Source organism: Ambystoma mexicanum, chromosome 3p (assembly GCF_040938575.1).
Source record: "Ambystoma mexicanum isolate Mex_15411 chromosome 3p, UKY_AmexF1_1, whole genome shotgun sequence".
NCBI classification, from domain to species: Eukaryota; Metazoa; Chordata; class Amphibia; order Caudata; family Ambystomatidae; genus Ambystoma; species Ambystoma mexicanum.
The window spans coordinates 10,754,095-10,776,555 of record NC_090925.1 but is presented as its reverse complement, the minus strand read 5'-3'; the positions used below and the strand labels follow the sequence as shown (position 1 = coordinate 10,776,555).

Sequence of the window (22,461 nt, the reverse complement as noted above, 5' to 3'; positions counted from 1 at the left end):
TGTGAAACCCTTCTAGAGTACTAGCTTCTTGCGAGCATTGGGCATTTTTATACCCCTCTAGAGTACTAGGGTCTTGCAAGCACTGGCCATTGTGATACCCCTCTAGATTACTAGTGTCTTGGGGGCATTGGCCATTGTGATACCGCTCTAGAGTACTAGTGGTTTGCAAGCATTCGCCGTTGTGATATCCCTCTCGAGTACTAGCGGCTTGCGAGCATTGGCTGTTGTAATATCCCTCTAGAGTACTAGTGTCTTGTGAGCACTGGCCATTGTGATACCCCTGTAGAGTACTAGTTTCTTGTGAGCATTGGCCATTGCAATACCGCTCTAGAGTACTAATGGTTTGCGGGCATTGGCCATTGTGATATCCCTGTAGAGTACTAGCGGCTTGTGAGCATTGGCCATTGTAATACCCCTCTAGAGTACTGGTGGCTTGCGTTCTCCGAGACTAGCCTCGCATTCTCGCATTCTCCGAGACTAGCCTGTTGGACTGTAGAGTTTCTGATTATCGGTGCTGAATGTATGCATGCAGAGACAGCTAATTCACCAGAGGAAGTAAATCAGGAAGTGTGGGAACTTTAGTGATGTTGAGCTCTATCTTGGGAATACTCCCATAATTTAATTAATATTAAGAACGTTTTGGGGGCTGATATTACTTGAAGTATTCTTTTGAAGTTACCCAAGATTACAAGTCCCATAATGCATTTGGAAGATACGTGAGAGCCCAGACTGCTATAATAACGCAGGTACGATCAAGGGTTGCGGGTGCTGCCTGCCAGCAGAGGCTCCTTTTAACAGCATATAGCTACATTTCCCACTAACCCCACCCTGACCCCCACCTGAAAAGCCTCACGCACAGAAGGCGCAAGCAGAGAACACCTGCAAGTGGCTGTGACACCAGGGAGCTCTCCAGGTGCAAGATACAAATGTAAAGAAAATAAGAGAAAGCATAGGGGATGCGGCTCAAACCCAGAGCTCTTGGCTGTTCACTTTCCCGAGCACCTTTGTACCTGAGCACCTGTGTACCCTGTTGCATGGCATGATGACATCTAGCGGTGAAATGATGACATTGCAGCAGCATGCATGGCAGTGTCGTAGAGTGGCTGCAGAGCTTGACGCCAAAATAGCTGTGACATGCACCAATGCAATGGTGTTCCAAGCAGGAAAAAAAGAGGACGTGACCTTGGCAAGGACAGGCAGGGCACATTTGCAAATGTGGAAAGAGAGAAAGAGGGAGAGATTATCGACAATGGGAGAGAAGACTACAGGAAGGAGGAAAGAGAATGGATGAAGGAGGGGCAGGGAAGGTGGAGAGAAAGAAAAGCCTCTGCTGCATGGTGGAGAAAGAGTTAATAGCAGAGTCGATTAAGTCATCAACGGTGTGTGTCACCAGGATAAAAGTCAGAGCAAAGATCCAAAAAGGGGGTGTGAAATACAAAGAAACATTTTATTTTTTTGCACAAAGGGAACACTGACACATGTTCTGGGAAGGTTGATTTGAAGGCAAACAGTTCAAGAGAACATGTCTGATGTCATTGCTGCTGAAGGCCTCTCTGGCACTCTGCCCCCTTCAGTCGGTGCAGCAGAAGAAGCGGACGTCGTTGAGAGCCGTGTCATCCTGGGAGCCTTGGTGGTCCTCGACTCTTGTCATGATGCCACAGACACCCTTCAAGCAGGAATCGCTCCATGGTCCATACTTGCCCGAGTGGCCCCCATAGCCATCGATCACTACCCCCCCAGAACAGTAAAATCGGATGTTGTTGGCGGCTGTGTCATCGCCATATCCCTTCTTGGACTCCACTTGTAAAGAAAACGACACTAGGACACCGCTGGGACACCATGATGTTGTGGTCCACTCGCCCCACCTGCAAAGAAACATTGTGTTAAAAGGGCTCTGTTGTGGAGGGGAGCATGAGATGGGGCTGAGCTCAAGTCTGTGATATTCACCCCTTTGACTACATCTGATAAAGACATATTAAGAACCTAACAAGCCCCCTTCTGCCCCTTCCAATACATAGGAACTACTAGGCCCTGGCCAGATCGGTAAGCAATTGCCCAGTTCTTGACCCATTTTTGCAAAGCTTGGGCAATTTCTAGTCGGGTGAGTTTTTGAAACCATGAAGACTGCAGCACTGTCCTCCGGGCCAATCATGCACACACAACTATTCTAATGGCTGGAGGACAGTCTGATGAGCAGCTGTTACGTCGCACACGCCCTGCTTCAAGTGCACAATGGGCTGTCCACCTAAGTACAAGCGCAGCCTCAAACCCCTGCAATGGTGCAACACACTTTGTCAGTGCATCCTTCGGAAGCATTGCGTGTGCTCTGCTATTCACCGCTGAGTGTGTTATGCTGCCCTCATGTCCAAGGCAATGGGAAATACATGGCCTAGGTTCATGCCTAATGTCTTGCCTTGGTTTGTAAAGCGTTCAACACAGGCTTATGCAACACATATGACAAAGTGATATTACCTTTGATGGACCAATTGACTCGCTAACCCCTTATGCTGCACTTATTCCGGTGCCATATTAAATTAAATATTAAGTGCGTGAAGGGGGCCATTCATGTTTGTGGTCCTCTGCATGCAATATTAAACATTTTCAAGGCGGAGAGGAGAAGAAGAGAGTAAAAGCGAGGGAAAGTCGCTTTTACTGGTTCATTTTGCCTCAACATATGCTGTGCTAATGGAATCCTATGGAATCCACCTGATCTTGACCACCTACTGGCAGGCTACCACTAGCACCAGGCCCGCCCAGTGTGGGATACCGGCAATGCTGGGTGGAGGCTTAGTGGATGAGGTCATGTTAGCGTGGGGCACGAGCCACATGTGTGCATATGCCGGATCAGTGTCAGGGAGGTGGTGGACATCAGGTGAACATCATCCAGCTATGGGCTAGCTCTCAATTTGTCTATATGTGTGTGCTTTTTTCAGGTCAACCTGCACGGCCTGGCAGACCCAAACTCCTGTGTGGGGATCATGGGGACCCCTTCCTACTCTTTGGGATGTGGCCAATGAGGGCAAGGGGTGCAGTACACATTTTCTCCACTTCCAGCAGATTTACGTTTGCCAGAACGCTGTCTACCAGACCTACATGTATTAGATAGGGGTCGTTCATACATTACAAGTACCCGGATAATGAAAGCATAAACATGTACTTGCCCTCCAACAGCCGATTCAATATTGTGCCCTTTTTTGTATTCAGGGTCGGTGCACACCAGGCGGATCCCGTTCAGACTTGTGTCGTCAGCCTTGTCTGGTTGATGGTGCTCCACCTGTTATGGTGAAACAGATTGAACAAAACAACAGGTCCTGATGAAGTGCGTGCGGACAGCAAGAACACCAAATCTCACACCAGCACCTAACCGCCCTGCTTACCCAACCTCATCTCAGCACCTTACCCGTCACCTCACACAACCAACCCTCACAAGGTCTAGCTAACCAAAGCCCATCAGCACATAACACCAACGACCCTACCCAACCACACTGAGCTGTCCAAGCTCAAGTCAGCAGCCTAATCTCACCCTGCCATCTCAAGCACACATCCACCAAAACGCATCTCAGCATCTCACCTCACCACTTCATCCAAACTACCTTTCCCTAGTAACTCACCTCACCCAACCAACCTCAGCCCAGCACTATATACCCCCCACCACTTCACATCACTCTCCCAAGCTAAACTGAGCAACCAATCACATGCCAACCACTTCCCCAACCTCACCTCTGCACAGAACCCTCCCTCTAACCTTTGCTGGGCACCTCACCACCCCAGCCATCCAACCTTAATTTGGAACCACACCTTATTGAACACCTTACCCACTCAAACACATCCACCCATTGTATCATGAACCGTCATTCGCGTCCCTTCTGGACTTCGTGGTCCCTGACCCATAGGGGACTGAACTCAGTAGTACTCCCAACATGGCCGCTGAACGCGGAACGCTGTTTACCAGTGTCCGCGTTATACGCTCTACGTTCTACAAAGAAGACATGCCCCCGCGGCCCTGCGTGTCTCAACGCTACCGCTTGCAGTAGTCGGACGTGTGTTGCCAGAGCTCGTTCAGCGCTTACTTTTGATTCCTGGTTCCCGGTCCCCAGAATTCCTCTTCTTTCTTCCTTCCGCTTATCCTTACCTTTGCATATCCTGGATTTCCATTGCATTCAGATCTCCGAGTGCGAACCTCATTATTTCCTGGTCTTCGTCCCGGACATCTGAGCGTATCCTGGAGCTGGGTCACGAACCGCACGCTGGAATCCGGGGACCCACGCACAGGGTTATATAAATCCCGAACAGTGCGAAAGAAGACATCTCCGAAGATCACGAGCAAACAATACAGACAGGTGAGAAGGGGGGAGACCTGTGACAGATTGAGATGCCAACAAATTGATACAGTTACGGAAATGGAGGCTGCAGTTCAAGACCTCATGCGAGGCATGCAGGAGTTAACAACAGAAGTCCAAAATCTTAAAGCCAAAAATGCTGCATTGAAACAACTGGTCTTGTCACATGACACCACAACCAAGGAAAGCGTGTTGTTGGGAGGAGTAGTTGATAAATATGATGGCGCTTCAAAGACCCTTCGTGCCTTCCTCGATTCATGTTTAGTGCACTTCACCTTTAAGCCCTATTACTTCTCCACTCCCAGGGCAAAGGTGGGTTTTATGATCTCACATCTCACTGGGAATGTCTTGACCTGGGCAACTCCCTTAGTTAATTCGGGTGACGCCCTCCTGGATGACTATGATGGTTTCGTGCAAGTGCTAAAGACCATGTTTGATCACCCAGAGAAGGTTTACAGTGCTCAAGAACATTTATTGGACTTACCTATGTGACCCGCTTTAAACAACTTGCCAAGGAAGCAGACTGGTCTTCAGAGGCCTGTTTCACCCTCTTTCGAAGAGGATTGAATGAAGAGCTAAAAGACGAGCTAGCCAGGGTAGCTCGCCCAAGTTCCTTCCAGGCTCTCATGGATCTTTCCTTGCAGATTGACTTTCGTATCCAGGAAAGAAAGGCGGAAAAGAAGAAAATTAAATCACCCTTCCAAAAGGCCTCCAAAGACCATCCTTCTAGACCTGAGCCTGCAGCTTCCCCGACCACAGACCCAGAACCCATGCAACTTGGGGCCTTCCGCGGACCCATAACCCTGCAAGAAAGGATGTGACTGATTCACACTGGTCTGTGCATGTATTGTCCCTCTGATAAACACCTTGTGAGAGAGTGTCCTATTGCCCCTCCACGGCGTTCGGGAAACGCCAGCTCCCGATCCTAGATGCAGTACAGTTTCGGGAGAGAGATGTTTGCTCCACATCTATTCCATCCTTGAACTCTCCGGGACAGAACAACCTTGTGATTCTGCAGGCCTTTCTATTGCCTTCCAAGAAAGAATCTTATCCCATTCTGGCATTAGTGGATTGTGGGGCCATGGGGATATTCACAGATCATGATTGGGTCACTACCCATAACATTCTGTATGAAACTCGAGACATCATGCAACCTGTGGAGGCTATTGACGGAAGACCCCTCTCTTCAGGACCCATAACCCTTCAAACCAAAGAGATCATGCTTTCTATAAACCACCATCAAGAGAGAATCAAATTCGACATCATAAGATCTGCCCATTATCCAATGGTTCTGGGCATGCTCTGGTTACAGAAGCATAACCCCTACATCAACTGGGCAGGAGGACCCTTCTTTCTTGGTTCAGAACATTGTATGTCCCACTGTTTATCCCTATAATCGTCAGGATCCTCTGAAGAATCACAAGCGAACCAGCAAGGTCCACTCACTGTCTCAAATATCATCCAGATTCCCAGGGCCTACCAGGCTTATACAGATGTGTTTTTGACCGCCATAGATCAAGCTCTTCCCCCTCACAGACCTGAGGACTGCGCTATCGATACTGAACCTTTGGCGGTGATTCCTTTTGGGAGGATTGTTCATTCTATCAGAACCTGAGAAAAGAGCCCTCCAAGAATACTTGGATACTAACTTGGAAAATGGTACTATACGACCATCCAAATCCCCGGCGGGAGCTTCGTTGTTTTTCGTTCCCAAGAAAGATACCAAGGTGCTTAGGCCCTGTCTAGATTATCGTGGCCTTAATCAATGCACCCTAAAGGACCGCTACCCATTGCCCCTCATCTCGGATATCTTGGAAGCGGTAAGAGGAGCTGTAGTGTTCACAAAATTAGATCTCAGAGGTGCCTACCATCCGATCCGTATAAAGGAAGGTGACGAATGGAAAACAGCCTTTAGAACACCCTTTGGTCATTTTGAATACTTGGTTATGCCCTTCGGACTTGCCAATGCCCCAGCGGTCTTCCAACGTTTTATGGACCGGGTGTTCTCCGATATGCTGTTCCTCTTCGTCATTGTATATCTGGACGACATACTGATTTACTCCAAGGACCATCTGAAACATGAAGAACACGTAAAGGCAGTTTTACAACGTCTACGTGAACATAAGCTCTTGGCTAAACCCGAGAAATGCCTTTTCCATGTGTCTACTGTTCACTATCTTGGATTCGTCCTTAGCCCAAAAGGAATTGGAATGGACCCCTCGAAAGTTGACTCAATTCTATCCTGGCCTGTTCCAACTACTGTAAGACAAACTCAATCCTTCCTGGGGCTTGCTAACTTCTACCAGAAATTCATACCCTCTTTTTCGGAGATTGTACATCTGATCATTACATTGTTAAAAAACGATACCTCCTTTCACTGGACAGCAGCCCAAGATGAGGCGTTTCAACCGTTAAAGTCGGAGTTCACACAAGCAACCATTTTAGCCCAACCTGACATTGATCGACCCTTTCTTGTGGAAACTGATGCTTCCAACTACGCCATCGAGGCAGTCCTGAAACAGGAGTTCGATGACAAGCTAGAACACCCCATCACCTATCTTTCTCGCACTTTGACTCCTAGTGAAACCCACTATTGTGTTTTGGAAAAAGAACTACTAGCCATCCGTCAAGCCTTCACAGATTGGCGTCCTCTACTCCTGGGAGTGAAACACCCTGTTCATGTCTGCACGGACCATCAGAATCTTCAAATCCTGCAATCCCTGGAGTGTAGGAACAGTTGTCAAGCCCATTGGCCCTTCTTTTTTGCTCAATACCAGTTTCAAATCCATCATGTTCCTGTAACACACAACATAATAGCCGATGCCTTATCTCGACGTCCTGACTATGAAATCCTTGAAGATCGATCCTTCCCAAAGATGTTTCCCCACACAATATTTGTTGCCCAAGCAATCAACCTCCTGGAGGATATTCAGATTCAAACTCAGTCCTCTGAAACCTGGAAGGAGTTTAATGGTAATAATCGATGGAACCTCAAAACGAAGGACGGATATTTATACAAGGATAATTGCCTGGTCATTCCCACTCAGAGACTACGACAAAAGATCACAAGTCTATGTCATGATACCCTTCATTCAGGACACCGTGGCATCACCAACACCCTCCGTCTAATAGACAATTTTGGTAGCCGAAGATGAAGGATGATGTCCAGCATTATATCCAAACATGTGCGGTCTGCAATCAAAACAAGCATGATAACAAGAAACCGGCAGGTCTCCTGCTCCAACCAGCACTGCCAACAAGACCTTGGGAGTTTATCTCCACAGACTTTATTGTGAAACTACCACCTTCCACGGGCCACACAACTATCATGGTTACCATTGACTTGTTCACTCACATGGCTCATTTTACACCTTTATATAAACTGCCATCTTCATCTGAACTTGCCAGAATGTTCCTGGAACATATATTCTGACTCCACGGGCTACCCTCCAAGATCATATCTAACAGGGGACCCCAGTACATATCCCAGTTCGGGAAACAATGATGTCGCATACTGGGAATCCAACGTGCCTTATCCTCAGGTTATCACCCACAGACCAATGGAGCTACTGAACGCGTAAACCAAACTCTGGAACAATATCTTCGCTGTCTTGCCACCAAGGTCCAGGACAATTGGTCACTCTTAATACCTGTGGCTGAATTCGCCTACAACAATTCGGATCACTTGGCTGTCAAAACCAGTCCCTTCTTCTGTAGTCAAGGATTCCACCCTTCGGTTCTACCATCCATTCTCCCACAACCTACCCCAGTTCCTACAGTTGACTCCTGGATTGAAACCCTTATCAACGTACACAAAGAAGCAGAAGAACACCTAGAAAAGGCCCGAAAAGACGTCAAACATCATGCTGACTCCAAAAGAAGGCCAGGGCCTTCATACTCAATAGGTGATAATGTCTGGTTGTCTTTCAAACTTCTACCCCGACACCTACGACCAAATAAATTGGCTCCCTGGTATTACGGCCCATTTTCCATAAAGGAAGTCATTAACCCAATGGCTTTTCGGCTCAGACTAGCAGAATCTTGGAAGAGGATCCACCCGGTCTTTCACACTTCTCTGTTGAAACCATACGTCCAGTCCTCTCGAACTGCTCCAAGATCTACCCCTGTGATTGTGAATGATCAGATAGAATATGAGGTTTGCAGAATATGTGACTCCAGGTACAGAGTGGAAAGGGTACCCTCCTAGTGAACGCACCTGTGAACCCATCTCAAACATGAATGCCCCCAGACTGCTCCAAAGATACCACCTTATACATCCGGGTAAACCCGGAGGAGCTGGCTTTCAGAGGAGGCATGCTGTCATGAACCGTTGTTCGCGTCCCTTCTGGACTTCGTGGTCCCTGACCCATAGGGGACTGAACTCAGTAGTACTCCCAACATGGCCGCTGAACACGGAACGCTGTTTACCAGTCTCTGCGTTGTACGCTCTATGTTCTACAAAGCAGACACGCCCCCGCAGCCCTGCACGTCTCAAAGCGACCGCTTGCAGTAGTCGGACGTGTGTTACCGGAGCTCGTTCAGCGCTTACTTTTGATTCCTGGTTCCCGGCCCCCTGAATTCCTCTTCTTTCTTCCTTCCCCTTATCCTTACCTTTGCATATCCTGGATTTCCGTTGCATTCGGATCTCCAAGTGCGAACCTTATTATTTCCTGGTCTTTGTCCCGGACATCTGAGCATATCCTGGAGCTGGGTCATGACCGCACGCTGGAATCCAAGGACCCACGCACGGGGTTATATAAATCCCGAACAGTGCAAAAGAAGACATCTCCGAAGATGACGAGCAAACAATACAGACAGGTGAGAAGGGGGGAGACCTGTGACACATTGTCACTAGACTACCTCTCCTCACACTACAAACCCTAGATCACGCCGCCAATAGTTCACCCACTCCAACATGTCATACACCCACTCTACAAATGAAGTGCAAAAAGGTGTCACGTGAGTAATTATTTGAAAAATACTTAGAAAGAAAATATTCATTTTTCATTAATATACCATAATGAATATGTCATCTCCTATAAAAAGACAACCTGAATTCATAGGCGTGGGTGAAAAGTCATCTTCATTTATTAATTTATTTTAAAAAATGTACAATGATAGGTACACAAATAATTCAAAACATGTAAACAAACACAGAACTGAACACTCGCTCAATATCCTCATTGAATGCACTGAAGTCACATACACCACTCCATGCACATTCTCATACTCACAACCACTGTGCGAACATCTACACACAATCATCCAACTCCACTGTTACATACACTATTACATACAAATGCCACAAGAAAGTGCCAAGTGCTCCAGCTCTCAACCGAGACAAGTATCTCCATAAGACAATACATCATCTACACTTTAAATATTGTCTATAGTGGTTTAATGTTTCTTCATAGGACAATTTAGCGTCCATAATTTACTGTTGTCCATAATCATTTATGGTCTACTAGCAGCTTCCTTAAGTGTCACCATCTGACAATATATCGACAACCTTCCATAGCTAGTTTCGACTCTGAAGTGAACACATCACTAACATAGAGAGTCTTCTTCAGGACCAAAAACCTTCTGTGCAAGCTGCAAAGACAATAGTAATCTTTAATGAGAACTCACACTGTTATGTGCCAGGTCAATTTATAGGTAGAGTTAGCAATTACATACCTCTAAGTTTTTTGTACAGGCTTAAACTTTTGGGTGAATTAATTGACAATAACATCAGTTTCAACCGGTTCTATTAAACCTGCAGAATATATCTTGAGCATGTCATTCTCCAGGTGAACATATCAGAGAACATGCATCCATCTTGTCTTGGCAACACCCTCCAGGCCAACTCTGAGCCACACCCCAAGCATGGCAAAATATTTACTTAAAAGATCATTCGCGATCCACTTGCACAAGCTACCAATGGCTCCTTTTTGTTTAAAAACTGCTCTTAATATCCAAAAGAGCCCTAACTAACTAGTAATGTAATCTTGAGCATCAGACCTGGCCTTATGTATGGTATAACATATGATAGTATTACCTAAATAAGAGAAACCACCATCTTTCCATAATAATTCAATAAGGATGACAGACGATGATGTCAAATAAACCCTAATAAGGCTGGACGTAGATACACTGTCCACTTCGTCTCCCAGTGCACATGGCTGCCATCTGTCTAGCTGAAATGAAATAATAGCTCAAATAACCAAACGGCCAGGTCCCCATGCGTACTACTAGAACAGAAACGCAAAGAAGTTGCTCTGATATTGCAAGCAAGCTCTTAGCTGGACTCATGCTCTTACAGAGTGCTTCCCAAGTGGCGCGTCTGCAGACCATCGCTCTCATTCCTTGAGAGTTCAGAGCATTTTACAGAATAGGAAAAGCTGTCTCTCACCTGATGACGTCACTGCATTCATCCGCCGGGCCTGACGTTCGTTCCCATGGCAACATTGCATGCTTTATCATGCGCGTAGGAAGGATGCAGCCCACACTGAACAGGCAGCAGCACTAGCCACGTTTGTATCCATCGGCAGCACGTGCCTTGCTGAATAAAACATTCTAATTCAATAAGGCAAAACCGCAATTTTCGAAAAGCCGAATTGTTGCATCATGTTTCCCCTTCATACATCAACCTGGCTGCTGCATCCACAAGAAGGACACATTTCAATGCCCAATGCCTGTCATTCATCTTGTAAATTCAGCCCATCAATATTGCTATCAGTTTGATACAGCCAAAACTGCTCACAAATGTTCAACCTAGTGTCTACCACCTCAGCACTGTGGCCTTGTACCTTTTCTATAGCCCACCATTTGATATCCTCGGGGCAATGACCAACTGCCAAAAAGTCTTCAACTGAATGGGCAGTAAGCACCTTTGTTCTAATTTGAGAGCGATGTTCGTGATCCGAGTTTTTACTGATCTCAAAGTCTTTCCTCTGCAAACCTTTTTGCACGGACACTGAATTAAATACATCATATTGGAGCTATTGCTTAAAGTCGATGTCCTCTTCTTTACATCACAATGTTTCATCTGAATCCTGTGTTTCCATACGTTGCAATTCCCACATGGGTAATGGCCTAAAATGGGTCCCAGACCCCACATTTGACTGACTGAAATCGACCGTGAAATAGTTTTCTTTCTATCTACTTTGGTAAGAAGTTGTTTAAAGTTATTCCCTTTCTTGACAGAGTTGTGTCCTCTAGCTGCAATAACTGACAGTTCTTAAGAATCTCTTTTCTGATGGCATTGCGATGCATGCTGAAGTAGATCACACAAACTAGGCAATCTGCTTCATCTGATTGTTTGAGCGCATAATAATCCCTCTCTGTCCTGAATACGGGCTTTCTTTGATGACTGCCTCAATAATCTATTGAGACACCCTCTATTTAACAATTTATGAGTAAGAATCTTTGCCTGTTCCTGATAATCTTCCACGCTTGAGCGCTTCCACCTCGCTCTCGGAAACTGACCATAAGGAATGCTGTTTCTGAATGCTTATGGATGAAAAGAACTGTAGTGTAATGTGGTGTTTCCGTCAGTCTCTTTTCGATGTAGACTTAATGCCAGCATGCCTTGGCAAACTTTGATGTTTAAATCTAATAAGGGAATCTCTTTATGATGGCTATTAACAGTAAAATGTTAATTCTTTTGCAACCATTTATCCAAGGTAAAATATCTTTTAAAGATCCCTGCATCGCATCCCAGATCATAACGTAATCTTCAATGTACTGGTTAAAAAGCTGAATTGGTGAGGGAAACGGTTTGGTAGAAGAAAAAATATATCACTGTTCAAATTTAGTCATGTGTAAGTTAGCAAAAGTCGGTGCGAAAGCTTCGCCCATGGCTGATCCCTTAATCTTCATATAAAATCATTTCTGAAATGGAACAAGGTTTTAGTGAGAGTCAACTCCAGCAAATCCGTTAGGAACTCACTAGTAATGGAGTGAGGTCTATCTCTTTCGTTCAGAAAGTTTTTGATGATAGTTAAGACTTTCGCTTGGGGAATGTTAGAATATAATGCTAGCACATCAAGCATCACTAATATATCAGAAACTGGATAAAATGTCATGCCTCCCACTGTTTTGATAACTGCTCTGGAATCTTCCAAATACATCATAGTTTCTGAAGCTAAAGGTGTTAAGAAAAAATCAATGAATTTACCACTTGGCCCCAAAATCGACCTGCACAGAAACACAATAGGTCTTCCTGGTAGATGGACTAAATCTTTGTGCATTTTAGGCAACACGTAGGATAAAGGATCCCACATTTCCACAGGACTGAGATAATCAAAAATTATTTTTGACTGAGAAAACCCATATCCAGTGCCAATTGTGTTATATTCTGCAATTCCTGTTTGATTTTTTGCACTTGGGTCATCTCATAACAAAAGATAATGATACTTATTGCCCAACAGCCTTAGACATTCTTCATCAAAGGCCCGTGAATCCCGTGAAACTATTCCACCCCCCTTATCTACACTCTTGATGACGATAGAATCATCCTCACTACAGATACCCTTTCCTTTTCTTGTTGTTTAAAATTGAACATTCTAAAATGTCCTGTCGAATCTTCAGAGTAAATACTGAGAAAACCTTTCAACACAACCTTTTCAAAAGTTAAAGTCTCTTTTGAAACCATCTGGTTACAGGAAGTAACCAGCAATTGCGGTGTAATTGGGGTGGAACTCTCTACTGGCTGTTCCATTCAATTGGTGTGCCCAAAGAAATCTCTTATCTGATCTTACGAAAGAATTGTCTTAACTCAATTTCAACCTGCATTTTAGTAGGATTTGACATCGGAACAAAGGAAAAACCTTTGCTCCATAATGCCAAATCTGACGTCGTCAAAGGTTTAGAGGAAAGGTTAAAACTACAAATTCTTCATTCATCTCCTGTATTGCCTCCTGCGGATTTAAAAACAACTTGAGGGCAATGGAGGAGCTACTTCCTACAGGGACTCTGGGATGGGTGGGGGATAAGTTTGCCTCTTTGGCACCTGCTTTGCCCACGTCCACCTCTCCCTAAAAATATCTTCTGTTATTCCTATAATGGCTTTGGCCTGTGTAGTATTCCCCTTCCAGATCTGAACCAGATGATGTATTGAAAATGTTACTGTTCGTCTAGACGGTGGGCCATATTGTAACCATCCATATAGCTCTTGATTGTTCCAATAAATAGGGCCTGTATTGTTTGCACTCAAATACTCATAAACCAGCTCTTTACTGAAGTCTTGTAAATCCCTTTTAAGTTTCTCAATTATTTTATTTGTGGTAATCATAATTAATTCTGCCTCTTGTTTTTCAATAACTTCAAGCTTATCCTTTCCATTCTGTACAATGTTATCCGTCAAAAAGATTGTTCCGCTATTTGTAATTCTTCTTTTTGATTTTGGCGGACTCTCCTTAGGCCACCACACATACACACAATGTAACTTCACACAGCACATAGTCCACCCAGAGACTGCCCTGCTCAAGCTTACCCCACAACCCTACCTCCAAGCTCCAAACCACATGCCCTAGCTCTGCTTAGCAAAGCCCATCCACCTAGCCTTGCTCAAACTAGCACAACTCCCATCCACCCTTGCTCAACCCAGGCCAGTTTGCACCTACGCTACCTTACCCATTCTTACCACTCACACGTTGGCTTACCGATGATTACATATCAATTCACCCCTGTTTACCCCAGCACCCACATCTGAGCCCCCCACCCCAATTCACCACACCCACTGCATCTCATGCATCTCACCCCAGCCCACTGAAGAACCTCTCGCACTGCATCTCACTTTCATCAGCCCACCTATCCACCAACCACAGCATGAAAAGCTCACTTCAGCACCTCCAACTCAGCCTAACAAGCCAGCTCCCCATAAACACTATTTCACCGCAGCACCCCAAACTCACCAATTTAAAGGGACCAAAGTTCACCCAAGTTAATCACCTGATCCTCCCAAGCTCACCCAAACATCTCTCCTCACCTCAAAACTCACCAACCTCACCCCAGCACTACACTCACCACCCCAACTTCACCCTGTACCAGTGCTTCATTTGTAAACAAAAGAAGTGCCAGGGCCCAAATATGTTCTAGCGTGTCTATGCTATGTTTAGGTGGCAGGCCGCCAGCATGCTGCTTCTCCCCACAATGACAACATATTTGGTGTTGCGGCTAGATCTCCCACTGGCTCATTCAGGGGTGATTCTGCACTACCCATGGCATATGTGCCATTTAGACATGCCAACCAATATACAATGAAATAACACAACTTCCAAAGGGGGGCCTTGACTAGAGTCACCGAACCTCAATCTGGAGCTTTAAAGACCTCTTTTTTAAAGAAAAACTCTGTTTATTTGGGTTTTAACAACAAAACAACATAAACACACACATAGGCAATCATCAGGAAAACACATCAGCATTGTCAGTGAAAAGAGGCGAACAGGTAATAGATGGCAGTTCTGGTTACGTCTCAAATCTTTAGATTATAGGAGGGGGGTGATGGTGAGAGCAAGGGGGGGAGAGGGGTAGGAAGTAGGGCAGGGGTGTGCCTCAGTGAGCGTCCATCCATTTCCCCCATATCTTCTCAAATTTTCAGGGGCAGCCCCGCGCATTGTAGATGCGGCGTTCCAGAGATGCGCACCTACTTCATTGGTCCAACGGTTCAAGCATATTGGGTCCACAGAGCCTCAGTTTGCGGCAATAAGTCTTTTCCCCACAACCAGTGCCACTGCTATAAATGTTTTTTCATACTTAGTAAGGTCAACCTCCCCCCAGATTCCCAGAAGTGCCATTTTAGGGTCCTTGGGAATTGGCGTTCCTAATATGGTGGAGAGCATATCCGTGCACTTACCCCAGAAGACTTGTAACACCTGACAGTCCCAGATCATATGAAAGAACGTGGCCGTCTCCCGTTTGCATCGGATACATGTTTCATCTCCGGTCCCTCCCCATCTGGCCAGGGCGGTACGAGAGTAGTATGAGTGGAGAAGTATTCTGAGTTGTATCAGTCTTAGTTTGGCCTCAACGCCTATCTCTCGGGGGGACATTAGGGCGTCCGTCCAGTCCTCTGGTTCCAGATCACCCAGATCCCTTTCCTACCTTTCTTTCAGCTTATCTAGTTCTTTGGCACCAAAGGAGTTACGGGCCAGGTAAAGCGTGGAGGTGACCTTGGAGGGGATACGCTGCAGGAAAACGTTGGTCTCTATGGGGGAGGAGGGAGGTATGGTGGTTGTGTCTGGGAATTGGGTGTGTATGGCATGAGGGAGCTGTGCGTACTGAAACCGGTCCATAGGTTCCAAACCATATTTGTCTTGTAGGGTATCAAAGTTCAGGAGGCGTCCCTCTTGAATCACATGAGCTAGTGTGGTTATCCATCTAGTTCCCCAGTTCCCAAAATAGCCAATTTTCCTTATTTATGGGAGATGTACGTTGTGCCATATGGGTTGTGCAAGTGTTGGTTTTGCCTTCCAGCCAACGGGTTATGTGCGTCCCTCCAGGCATGACGGATGTGACGTGTCATTCTTGGTATTCTCGGGAATTGGTTGTTGGTGACGTGTAGGACCATGAAACCTTTGCACTCATAGATAGGAACCTCCGCACGTGGCTTTGGGGAGGGAAACAACCCAGAATCGCCCTCACTACACTCCAGCAATCAGTGTGGGAGGGAGGCATTGGACTACCTTGTATACGCACATACTATCTTACAACACATATTGGGGTGGTGAATGATTGGCTACACGCAGACCCCACTCTACCGCACATCTGCATTGAAATACCAAGATTGACACGTCACATTATTGAGGATGAGGGATACAATCGGGCATGAGGTGACCGGATTACTGAGATATATAAGGAGGTCATCTGCATATTACGAGAGCTGATTTTCTCCTCCCCCTGGCCAGGGGAATCCGGACCAGCTTTTTTTTGATCTAAGTTCGATTGCTAGTGGCTCGATGGCGAGCAGGAATAGGAGTGGGGAAAGGGGGCATCCCTGTCTGGTACCTCAGCTCAGGGGAAATGATCTGGAGGAGTTACCATTCACCCTCCCGGTTACCTCTGGGGATGCATAGAGGAGTCTAACCCAGGAGTTGAAGCTTCACCCAAAGTTAATTTGGGCTATAATTTCCCATAGGGCCTCCCATCCCACAGAGTCGAACGCCTTCTCATAGTCCACCACCAGGAGGGCCAGTGGACCCGATATCTCCGAGGCTCTGTCAAGGGCGAGTTGGATCCTGCGTAGGTTCATGCTGGTAGATTTATTGGGCATGAATCTGCATTGATCTGGATGGACGATTGTCCCTATCACCTTGAGCAGTCTGTTAGCAAGTACCCTGGCAAGGGCTTTGGCTTCCCCATTGATTAGCGAGATAGGGCGGTAGGAAGCACATACTTCCGGGGGCTTTCCGGTTTTATGTATGACCACGATGCTCGCTCTTCTAAGGTCCAGAGGGAGTATGCCATGTTCTTTACTGTGAAGAAACATTTGATGCATATGTCCCGTTAGGGTTCCGCCTAAGCTTTTCCAAGTCTCTGTTGGGAACCCGTTGGGGCCCGGGGATTTCCCCGGTTGGAGTTCAGCTAGCGCCTCTTGAATTTCGCTTTCGATGATTTCAGTGTCTATGAAATCTGTTTGTTGTGTGGACGGTTTCGGGATCTCAATCCGGTCCAGGAAGCTAGAGGGCGTCGATGTGGGGTTCCCGTTTGGTGGGGTGTAGAGCTTCTCATAGTAGGGGGCAAATGTTTCTGCTATGTCAGAGTCTTCGGTCAGCAGCACTCCCTCTGGGGATTGGATGGCTCGCACATGCCCTTTAGTTTGCTCACGTCGCTCCAACTAGGCAAGGGTTTTATTTGCCTTGTCTCCTTTCTCATAAATTTGACTCCGGACTAGCCAGTGGGCCGCCTGTGCATTATCCAGGGCTATGTTACTGAGCGCTTCTTGCGCTGCTACCAGGGCTTCCTTTGCGCTTTGGGTGCCATATGTAAGAAGATGTCCGTCACACTCCAGTACTTGCTTTTCTGTCTCCACGATCTTTTGAGCGTGTCACTTCCGGTAGGCTGATACTGCAGAGATGGATTCCCCGCGGAGGACAGTTTTATATTCTTCCCATAACATGGTCGGGCATTCCACTGCGCCTTCGTTTATTTCAAAGTATTCCATGGTGTTTTTCTCGAGCTCTTCAGCAATTTCGGGAAGCCGCAGGTAATATTTATTCAGTCGACAGGTGGTGTCTTGCGCTGGCGAGCGTTTTTCATAGTTATGAGGAGCAGGGAGTGGTCCGAAATACCTCTTGCCAGGAACTCCGCGGATAAAAGCCTGTGGAATATGTTGCGGGGGATGAAGGCATAGTCTATCCTAGAAAATGTTTTGTGTGCACTGGAGAAAAATGAGAATCCAGCCTCGCTGTCGTGCAGTGATAGCCAAGTGTCCAACAGTCACAGTGTCTCGGCAAACATGTACAGAGCTGTCGGGGCGAGTCGAGTTCCTGCCCTTTTGTGGGACCTGTCGCCCGTGACATCCATAACTTCGTTGAAGTTCCCCCCGATAGCCCATAAATTGGCGTCCTCCTCCAGGAGTATGTTCTGCAGTTCGCCAAGTAGTTCCTTCGTGAGTGTGGGGGGAGTGTAGACCGTGACAAGACCCCACTTTTCGCTCCAGATATCTGCGAGCAATATCACAAATCGGCCCCTGTGGTCGGTCCATACTTTCTTGGCCTGTAGGGGGACTCGTTTATGGATGAGTATCATTGTGCCCCTGGCTCCTTTTGTGAACCCAGCTTGGTAAGCATGCGGATAGTTGGATCTTCTAAAGAAGCCATTACGGGTTCCGATCAGGTGCGCTTCCGTAAGTAACGCTATATCTGGTGAGTATCGGTTGAGATTTTGGAGCACCAGTCTTCGTTTCACGCTGGAACCAAGGCCGTTGACATTCCAGGTCAGTAAGGATAACTTGTCTGTGTTTGTTTTAACTGCATGGGTCTCGTTGTAGGGCGTCACAAAGGATCTGATGTCTCAATAGCCTCCTGGGTCGTATGTAGTGTTCTCTTGAGCTCAGTCTAGTGTGCCCCATGTCTGGATTCCTCGTTGCTACTGGAAGCCTAGTGTAGACCCGGGGTACCCAGGTGTATCTCTTGGAAGGAGTCGTCCCAGGGTTGCCATATGACTGTGTACCTCGTGACTGAATAATGCGGGTCTCTCGGGCTCAGCACGTGGGCTGTTTGTGTTTCCTGCACCAGTAGGACAGAGTTCTTGCTTTCTTGTACTGTGTTTCAGATTGCCTTCACCCGTAAAACCCCACCCGTGGGTCCTTCCTCCGAGGCTATCTATCCCGCTGGAACTGTGGTTTGTGCGTCGGGGGTTTCCGTCCCCTTAGTAGTAGTGCCCCACAGGTGATGCTCCGCTGCTTGTCCCCCTCAGCCACTAGTCAGTAGCGTGGCGGAGGAAGGGAAGTCTATGGCTCTGCCGTGGGCCCAGGGTGCTTATGTTGGTTGGGGGAGCGGGCGCCCCTGGTCACTGCCGCCCTGCCCCACCTTCAGCGTATGCGGTCTCTGTGGAGGGGGGTCTTCCCCACTGTTGTAGGGTAAAGCTCTCGGTAGCGTACTAGGTGCCTGGGACCAGTCCAAGCGGGCCACCCCACCCGGCGGCCCGGCCAGCGTCCCCCACGTCTTTTTAGGGGGGTGGGCTGTATTCGCTATGCAGGTCTCGTGGACCCTGTTGATAGTCTGATCGTGTGTGGAGTTGTGGGGGGGAAGGGGGCCCCTACCTTCCCTGCACATACCTTGTTGGTGCTGGGTCTGCTTTTGCGGTACCCTTCGCAGTCAGGGGAGCACGGCACCGAGATCGCTTTACCGTGACGAGTCTCGACCCCGGGCGATGCAGCTCTCACTGGTGGGAGGGAGGGGGGGCACACTCCAATTCAGCTCCCCGATGCGGGTCGTGTTTGTCTGTGGATGCTTGTGGGGGGGGTGGACCGCCGTGGGGGTGCTTGTCTCACCCTCTTTTTGCAGTTGCTGGGTCAGGCAGCAAGGGGGGTGCTCTTTATGTTCTCTGCGTCCATGCGGGCCGTGCTGCAGTCCACCCACGGTCCGGGCCCCTGGTGGTCCTGTGCTCACCATCAGGGTCCGGTTCTCAGGATGTGGCGGTGTGGGTATCTGCCCACTATATGTTCCGGGCTGCTCCTCCCCCGCTCAGCTCCACGGCTTCAGTCCAGGGTGCCCCACGTCCCAGCTGTTGGAAAGGATCGCATTAGCGCAGCCTTTCGCTCTTTGGGCTCCAGGCACCGACTTTGCCCCAATCTTGAACACCGTGGTCCCGTGGTCTGCTTAGGAAGAACGTGATTTTTGGGCACTCGTCAATGCAGGATGTTGTCAGCCACAGTGCTCGCAGCCAGAGCACACGTCTGGTGTCCGTGTGGACGCAAGGATCAGGCGGGTGGGAGGGATCCCATGCGGCGGTGCTGGTGGGGTACGGTTGCCTCTTGCCGTCAAGCACACCACTGCGGCCCGTCCTTCGTCTCTGCTTCGTCTTCTCCCCAGGAGCCCCGTGGTCGTGGCAGCTCAGGAGGGAGGAGCGGGTCGACCGTTCTTGTCTGTCCAACAACGGCGGCAGGCCACACACAGGCGGTCGCCGGGTCAAATTCCCGGGTCCGATTTTTCTCCGGATTGCAGCGCTTGCTGCCCTAGTGGGTCCGCCTCTGTTTCGGTGCGTTTTGAGGCTGGTTGAAGTCTTGGGAACAGAATATTTCAGGATGATTGCTGCGGCCGCCGGGAGCCGATGCAGTTAGCTCTTCATGTGTGACTTGCGCGTGCGCAGTCCCTTTAAAGACCTCTTGATTATTATTTTCCTCCTATTCTGTAGCTGGAAAGTGGAATATTTTGACAGAACATCCACAGGAAAAAAAGCAGAATTGTTTTCTTCTTATAGCAAAGGTATGCAGAAATGCAGGCAAATCAATACTGAACTGAAGAACCCGACTGCCAAACGGCAGAAAGAGTTCTCCTATAGGTCAGCACTCCTCATTGGAACTTCGGCAGTGACGTTTCCCTGGATTTCTTTCTTTATTTTTATTTATTTCAATTTATAAAGCGCACAACGGCCGAAGGGCATCGTGGCGCTGTTACAGTATATACACTTAAGACAGATTCTTTAAAAAAACAGTATTAAGGTTCAGAGACAATGTGGTGCAGGAGTTCCATGTTTACAGAGGAACAACATTAGAGGAATCAAGTACAATCTAGTTTAATAAGTTGGTTTTTAGCACCTTTCTGAACATCATGAGAGAGTTTTCATTTCTTAGGCTGAGTGGTAGGGCGTTCCAGGCTTTTGGGGCTAGCACTTCGAAGCTGGTGCCACTGGCTTTGGCTCTATTGAAAGCAGGGAGTGAGAGTAGGTGAGAGTATTGGTCTCGTTTTGGTCTGTGGATGGCACCTGATGTATTCGTTCAGCTAGGATTTGCCCCTTTGGTGCTGCTGCTGACTGATGAGTGACTGTCCTGTTATTGTCCTCTTTCTGCCTGGTGACCCTATGCCTCACTAAGGTCACTGGCAACTGTGGGGGACCAATCCGAGCCATGTGCCCACACGTGTGTAAGAGGCAGTGAGTCAGAGGCCTTGCATACATTTGTGTATGGGCATACTACATGATGCCTCTGTACTCAAAGATAAAGGGGCAATGGCCAGCTAAAGAAGGTCCTACATGTGCCCACTGAGTGCCCCGGGCTACAGAGCCACCACATGTACAGCGCCATGTGTGCCATGTGCTAGCTATAACACCAGAGCTTGTAAATTGCCACGACACACAATTGCTCCGTCCACCACCAGTTTTTACGCCTTCCAGGCTGCTACTCAAGAATCCAGGGCGACATTGTTGAGGAGGCTGCTGGTCACATGACCAGGCCCTGCCACTCACCTGCTCCCCCCACCCCCTATTTCACCAGTCCTCCTTAGGTGTCCTGATCGCCAGTGCTCTTGTGCCTGTTCTGAGTTGACAGGGCCAGGTGCCCGACCCACCCGCCTGCATTTCACCTACAAAGTAGTTGCTACTATTGCTCCTCGCGGAAAGACATCACAATGTGCACCAGATGCAGTGGTCGAGGCATAGAAGTGGTTGAAAGAGTGCACCCTGTCACCCCTCAACGAGTCCCACCAGACACCCACAGAGGAATTTACTGGTGCCCCAGGAGGAACCCTCCTGCCCCTCTGGCATTGAATCCTGCTCCACCGTGGGCAAGATGGGCGGGTACGAGAGCGGTCTGTTACTGGATTTCTCTTGAGTTCACCAAGTGCCCCCTTTTCATTCCCCTGTGTAGCACTTGACTTTGGTGGTTTGGGAATTTAAAGGTTTCCCCTTGTAATGTACACCAGCTACACAGTGTTGTTCGGAGTGCGGTTCTATGTTATTTGAGATGTGTCATCTGGTTGTGGTAACATTAAGGGGCAACTGCTGCATATCTGGAGGTCGTGGTATCGTGAACAAACACTAACCTTGTTCCTGAGGAGAATGTGAGTCAAATGTCTACAGCCTTCTCTTTTTATAAATTATATTACATAAGGGGTAGCTCTACTCCCTGAAGCCTGAGCATGCATTATCTGTGTGGTATGAGGCTCTGTGCTGTGCACGTCGCAGCCTACACCGATGGCGGGCACCAGCATTGAATAAAAGTATTTTTAAATACTGTTGGAAATTAAAAGATTGTCTGGCATACACATAACTTATTTTATGAACATATGAACGTATAAATGAGTGATGCTAACATGTTGAAACATATAAAATAATCTTCCTTTCCAGTCTTTCTTGGATATTAGCCAGTGTGTCTTCTGTGTCTATGAACTCACTGGGACAGATTGCTGTCTCACGCCCTCAATGGAGTCCTCCTAGAGGACCTGCATCCACATTCTGAGACATCAGCAGGAGAAGAAGCCCTGCGCCAGCACCTCTCACCCCGAATCATGCCTAGTGCACCTGAGCACAAGATCTGTCCTTGAAGTGTCCAAGCCCCAGAGATCCTGGCTTTCCACTTCTCCAAAAAGGAAGCAGACCTCGCAGATGAGGGGGAGGTGGTGCAAGAGTCGTGAGACCATTACCTGGTAAAAGGCACCCCCCCCCCCCACTCTCCCCGCCCTCCTGGAGCGCGTCTGCG

General features: G+C 47.7%; 1 protein-coding gene across 3 annotated transcripts in view; it reads right to left on the bottom strand.

Annotated features, from left to right (window-relative positions):
* Window positions 1–1,428: 1,428 nt before the first annotated feature.
* LOC138580069 (vitelline membrane outer layer protein 1 homolog) overlaps window positions 1,429–22,461 on the bottom strand; it is a 246,364-nt gene continuing 225,331 nt past the window's right edge. For all 3 annotated transcript variants that reach the window (XM_069650319.1, XM_069650318.1, XM_069650320.1), the window contains exons 3-4: window positions 3,162–3,274; window positions 1,429–1,865 (exon numbers count right to left, since the gene is read on the bottom strand). In XM_069650319.1, coding sequence (XP_069506420.1) covers window positions 1,571–1,865; window positions 3,162–3,274 — 408 coding nt within the window. In that variant the 3' untranslated portion in view covers window positions 1,429–1,570. The remainder of the gene's footprint in view (window positions 1,866–3,161; window positions 3,275–22,461) is intronic.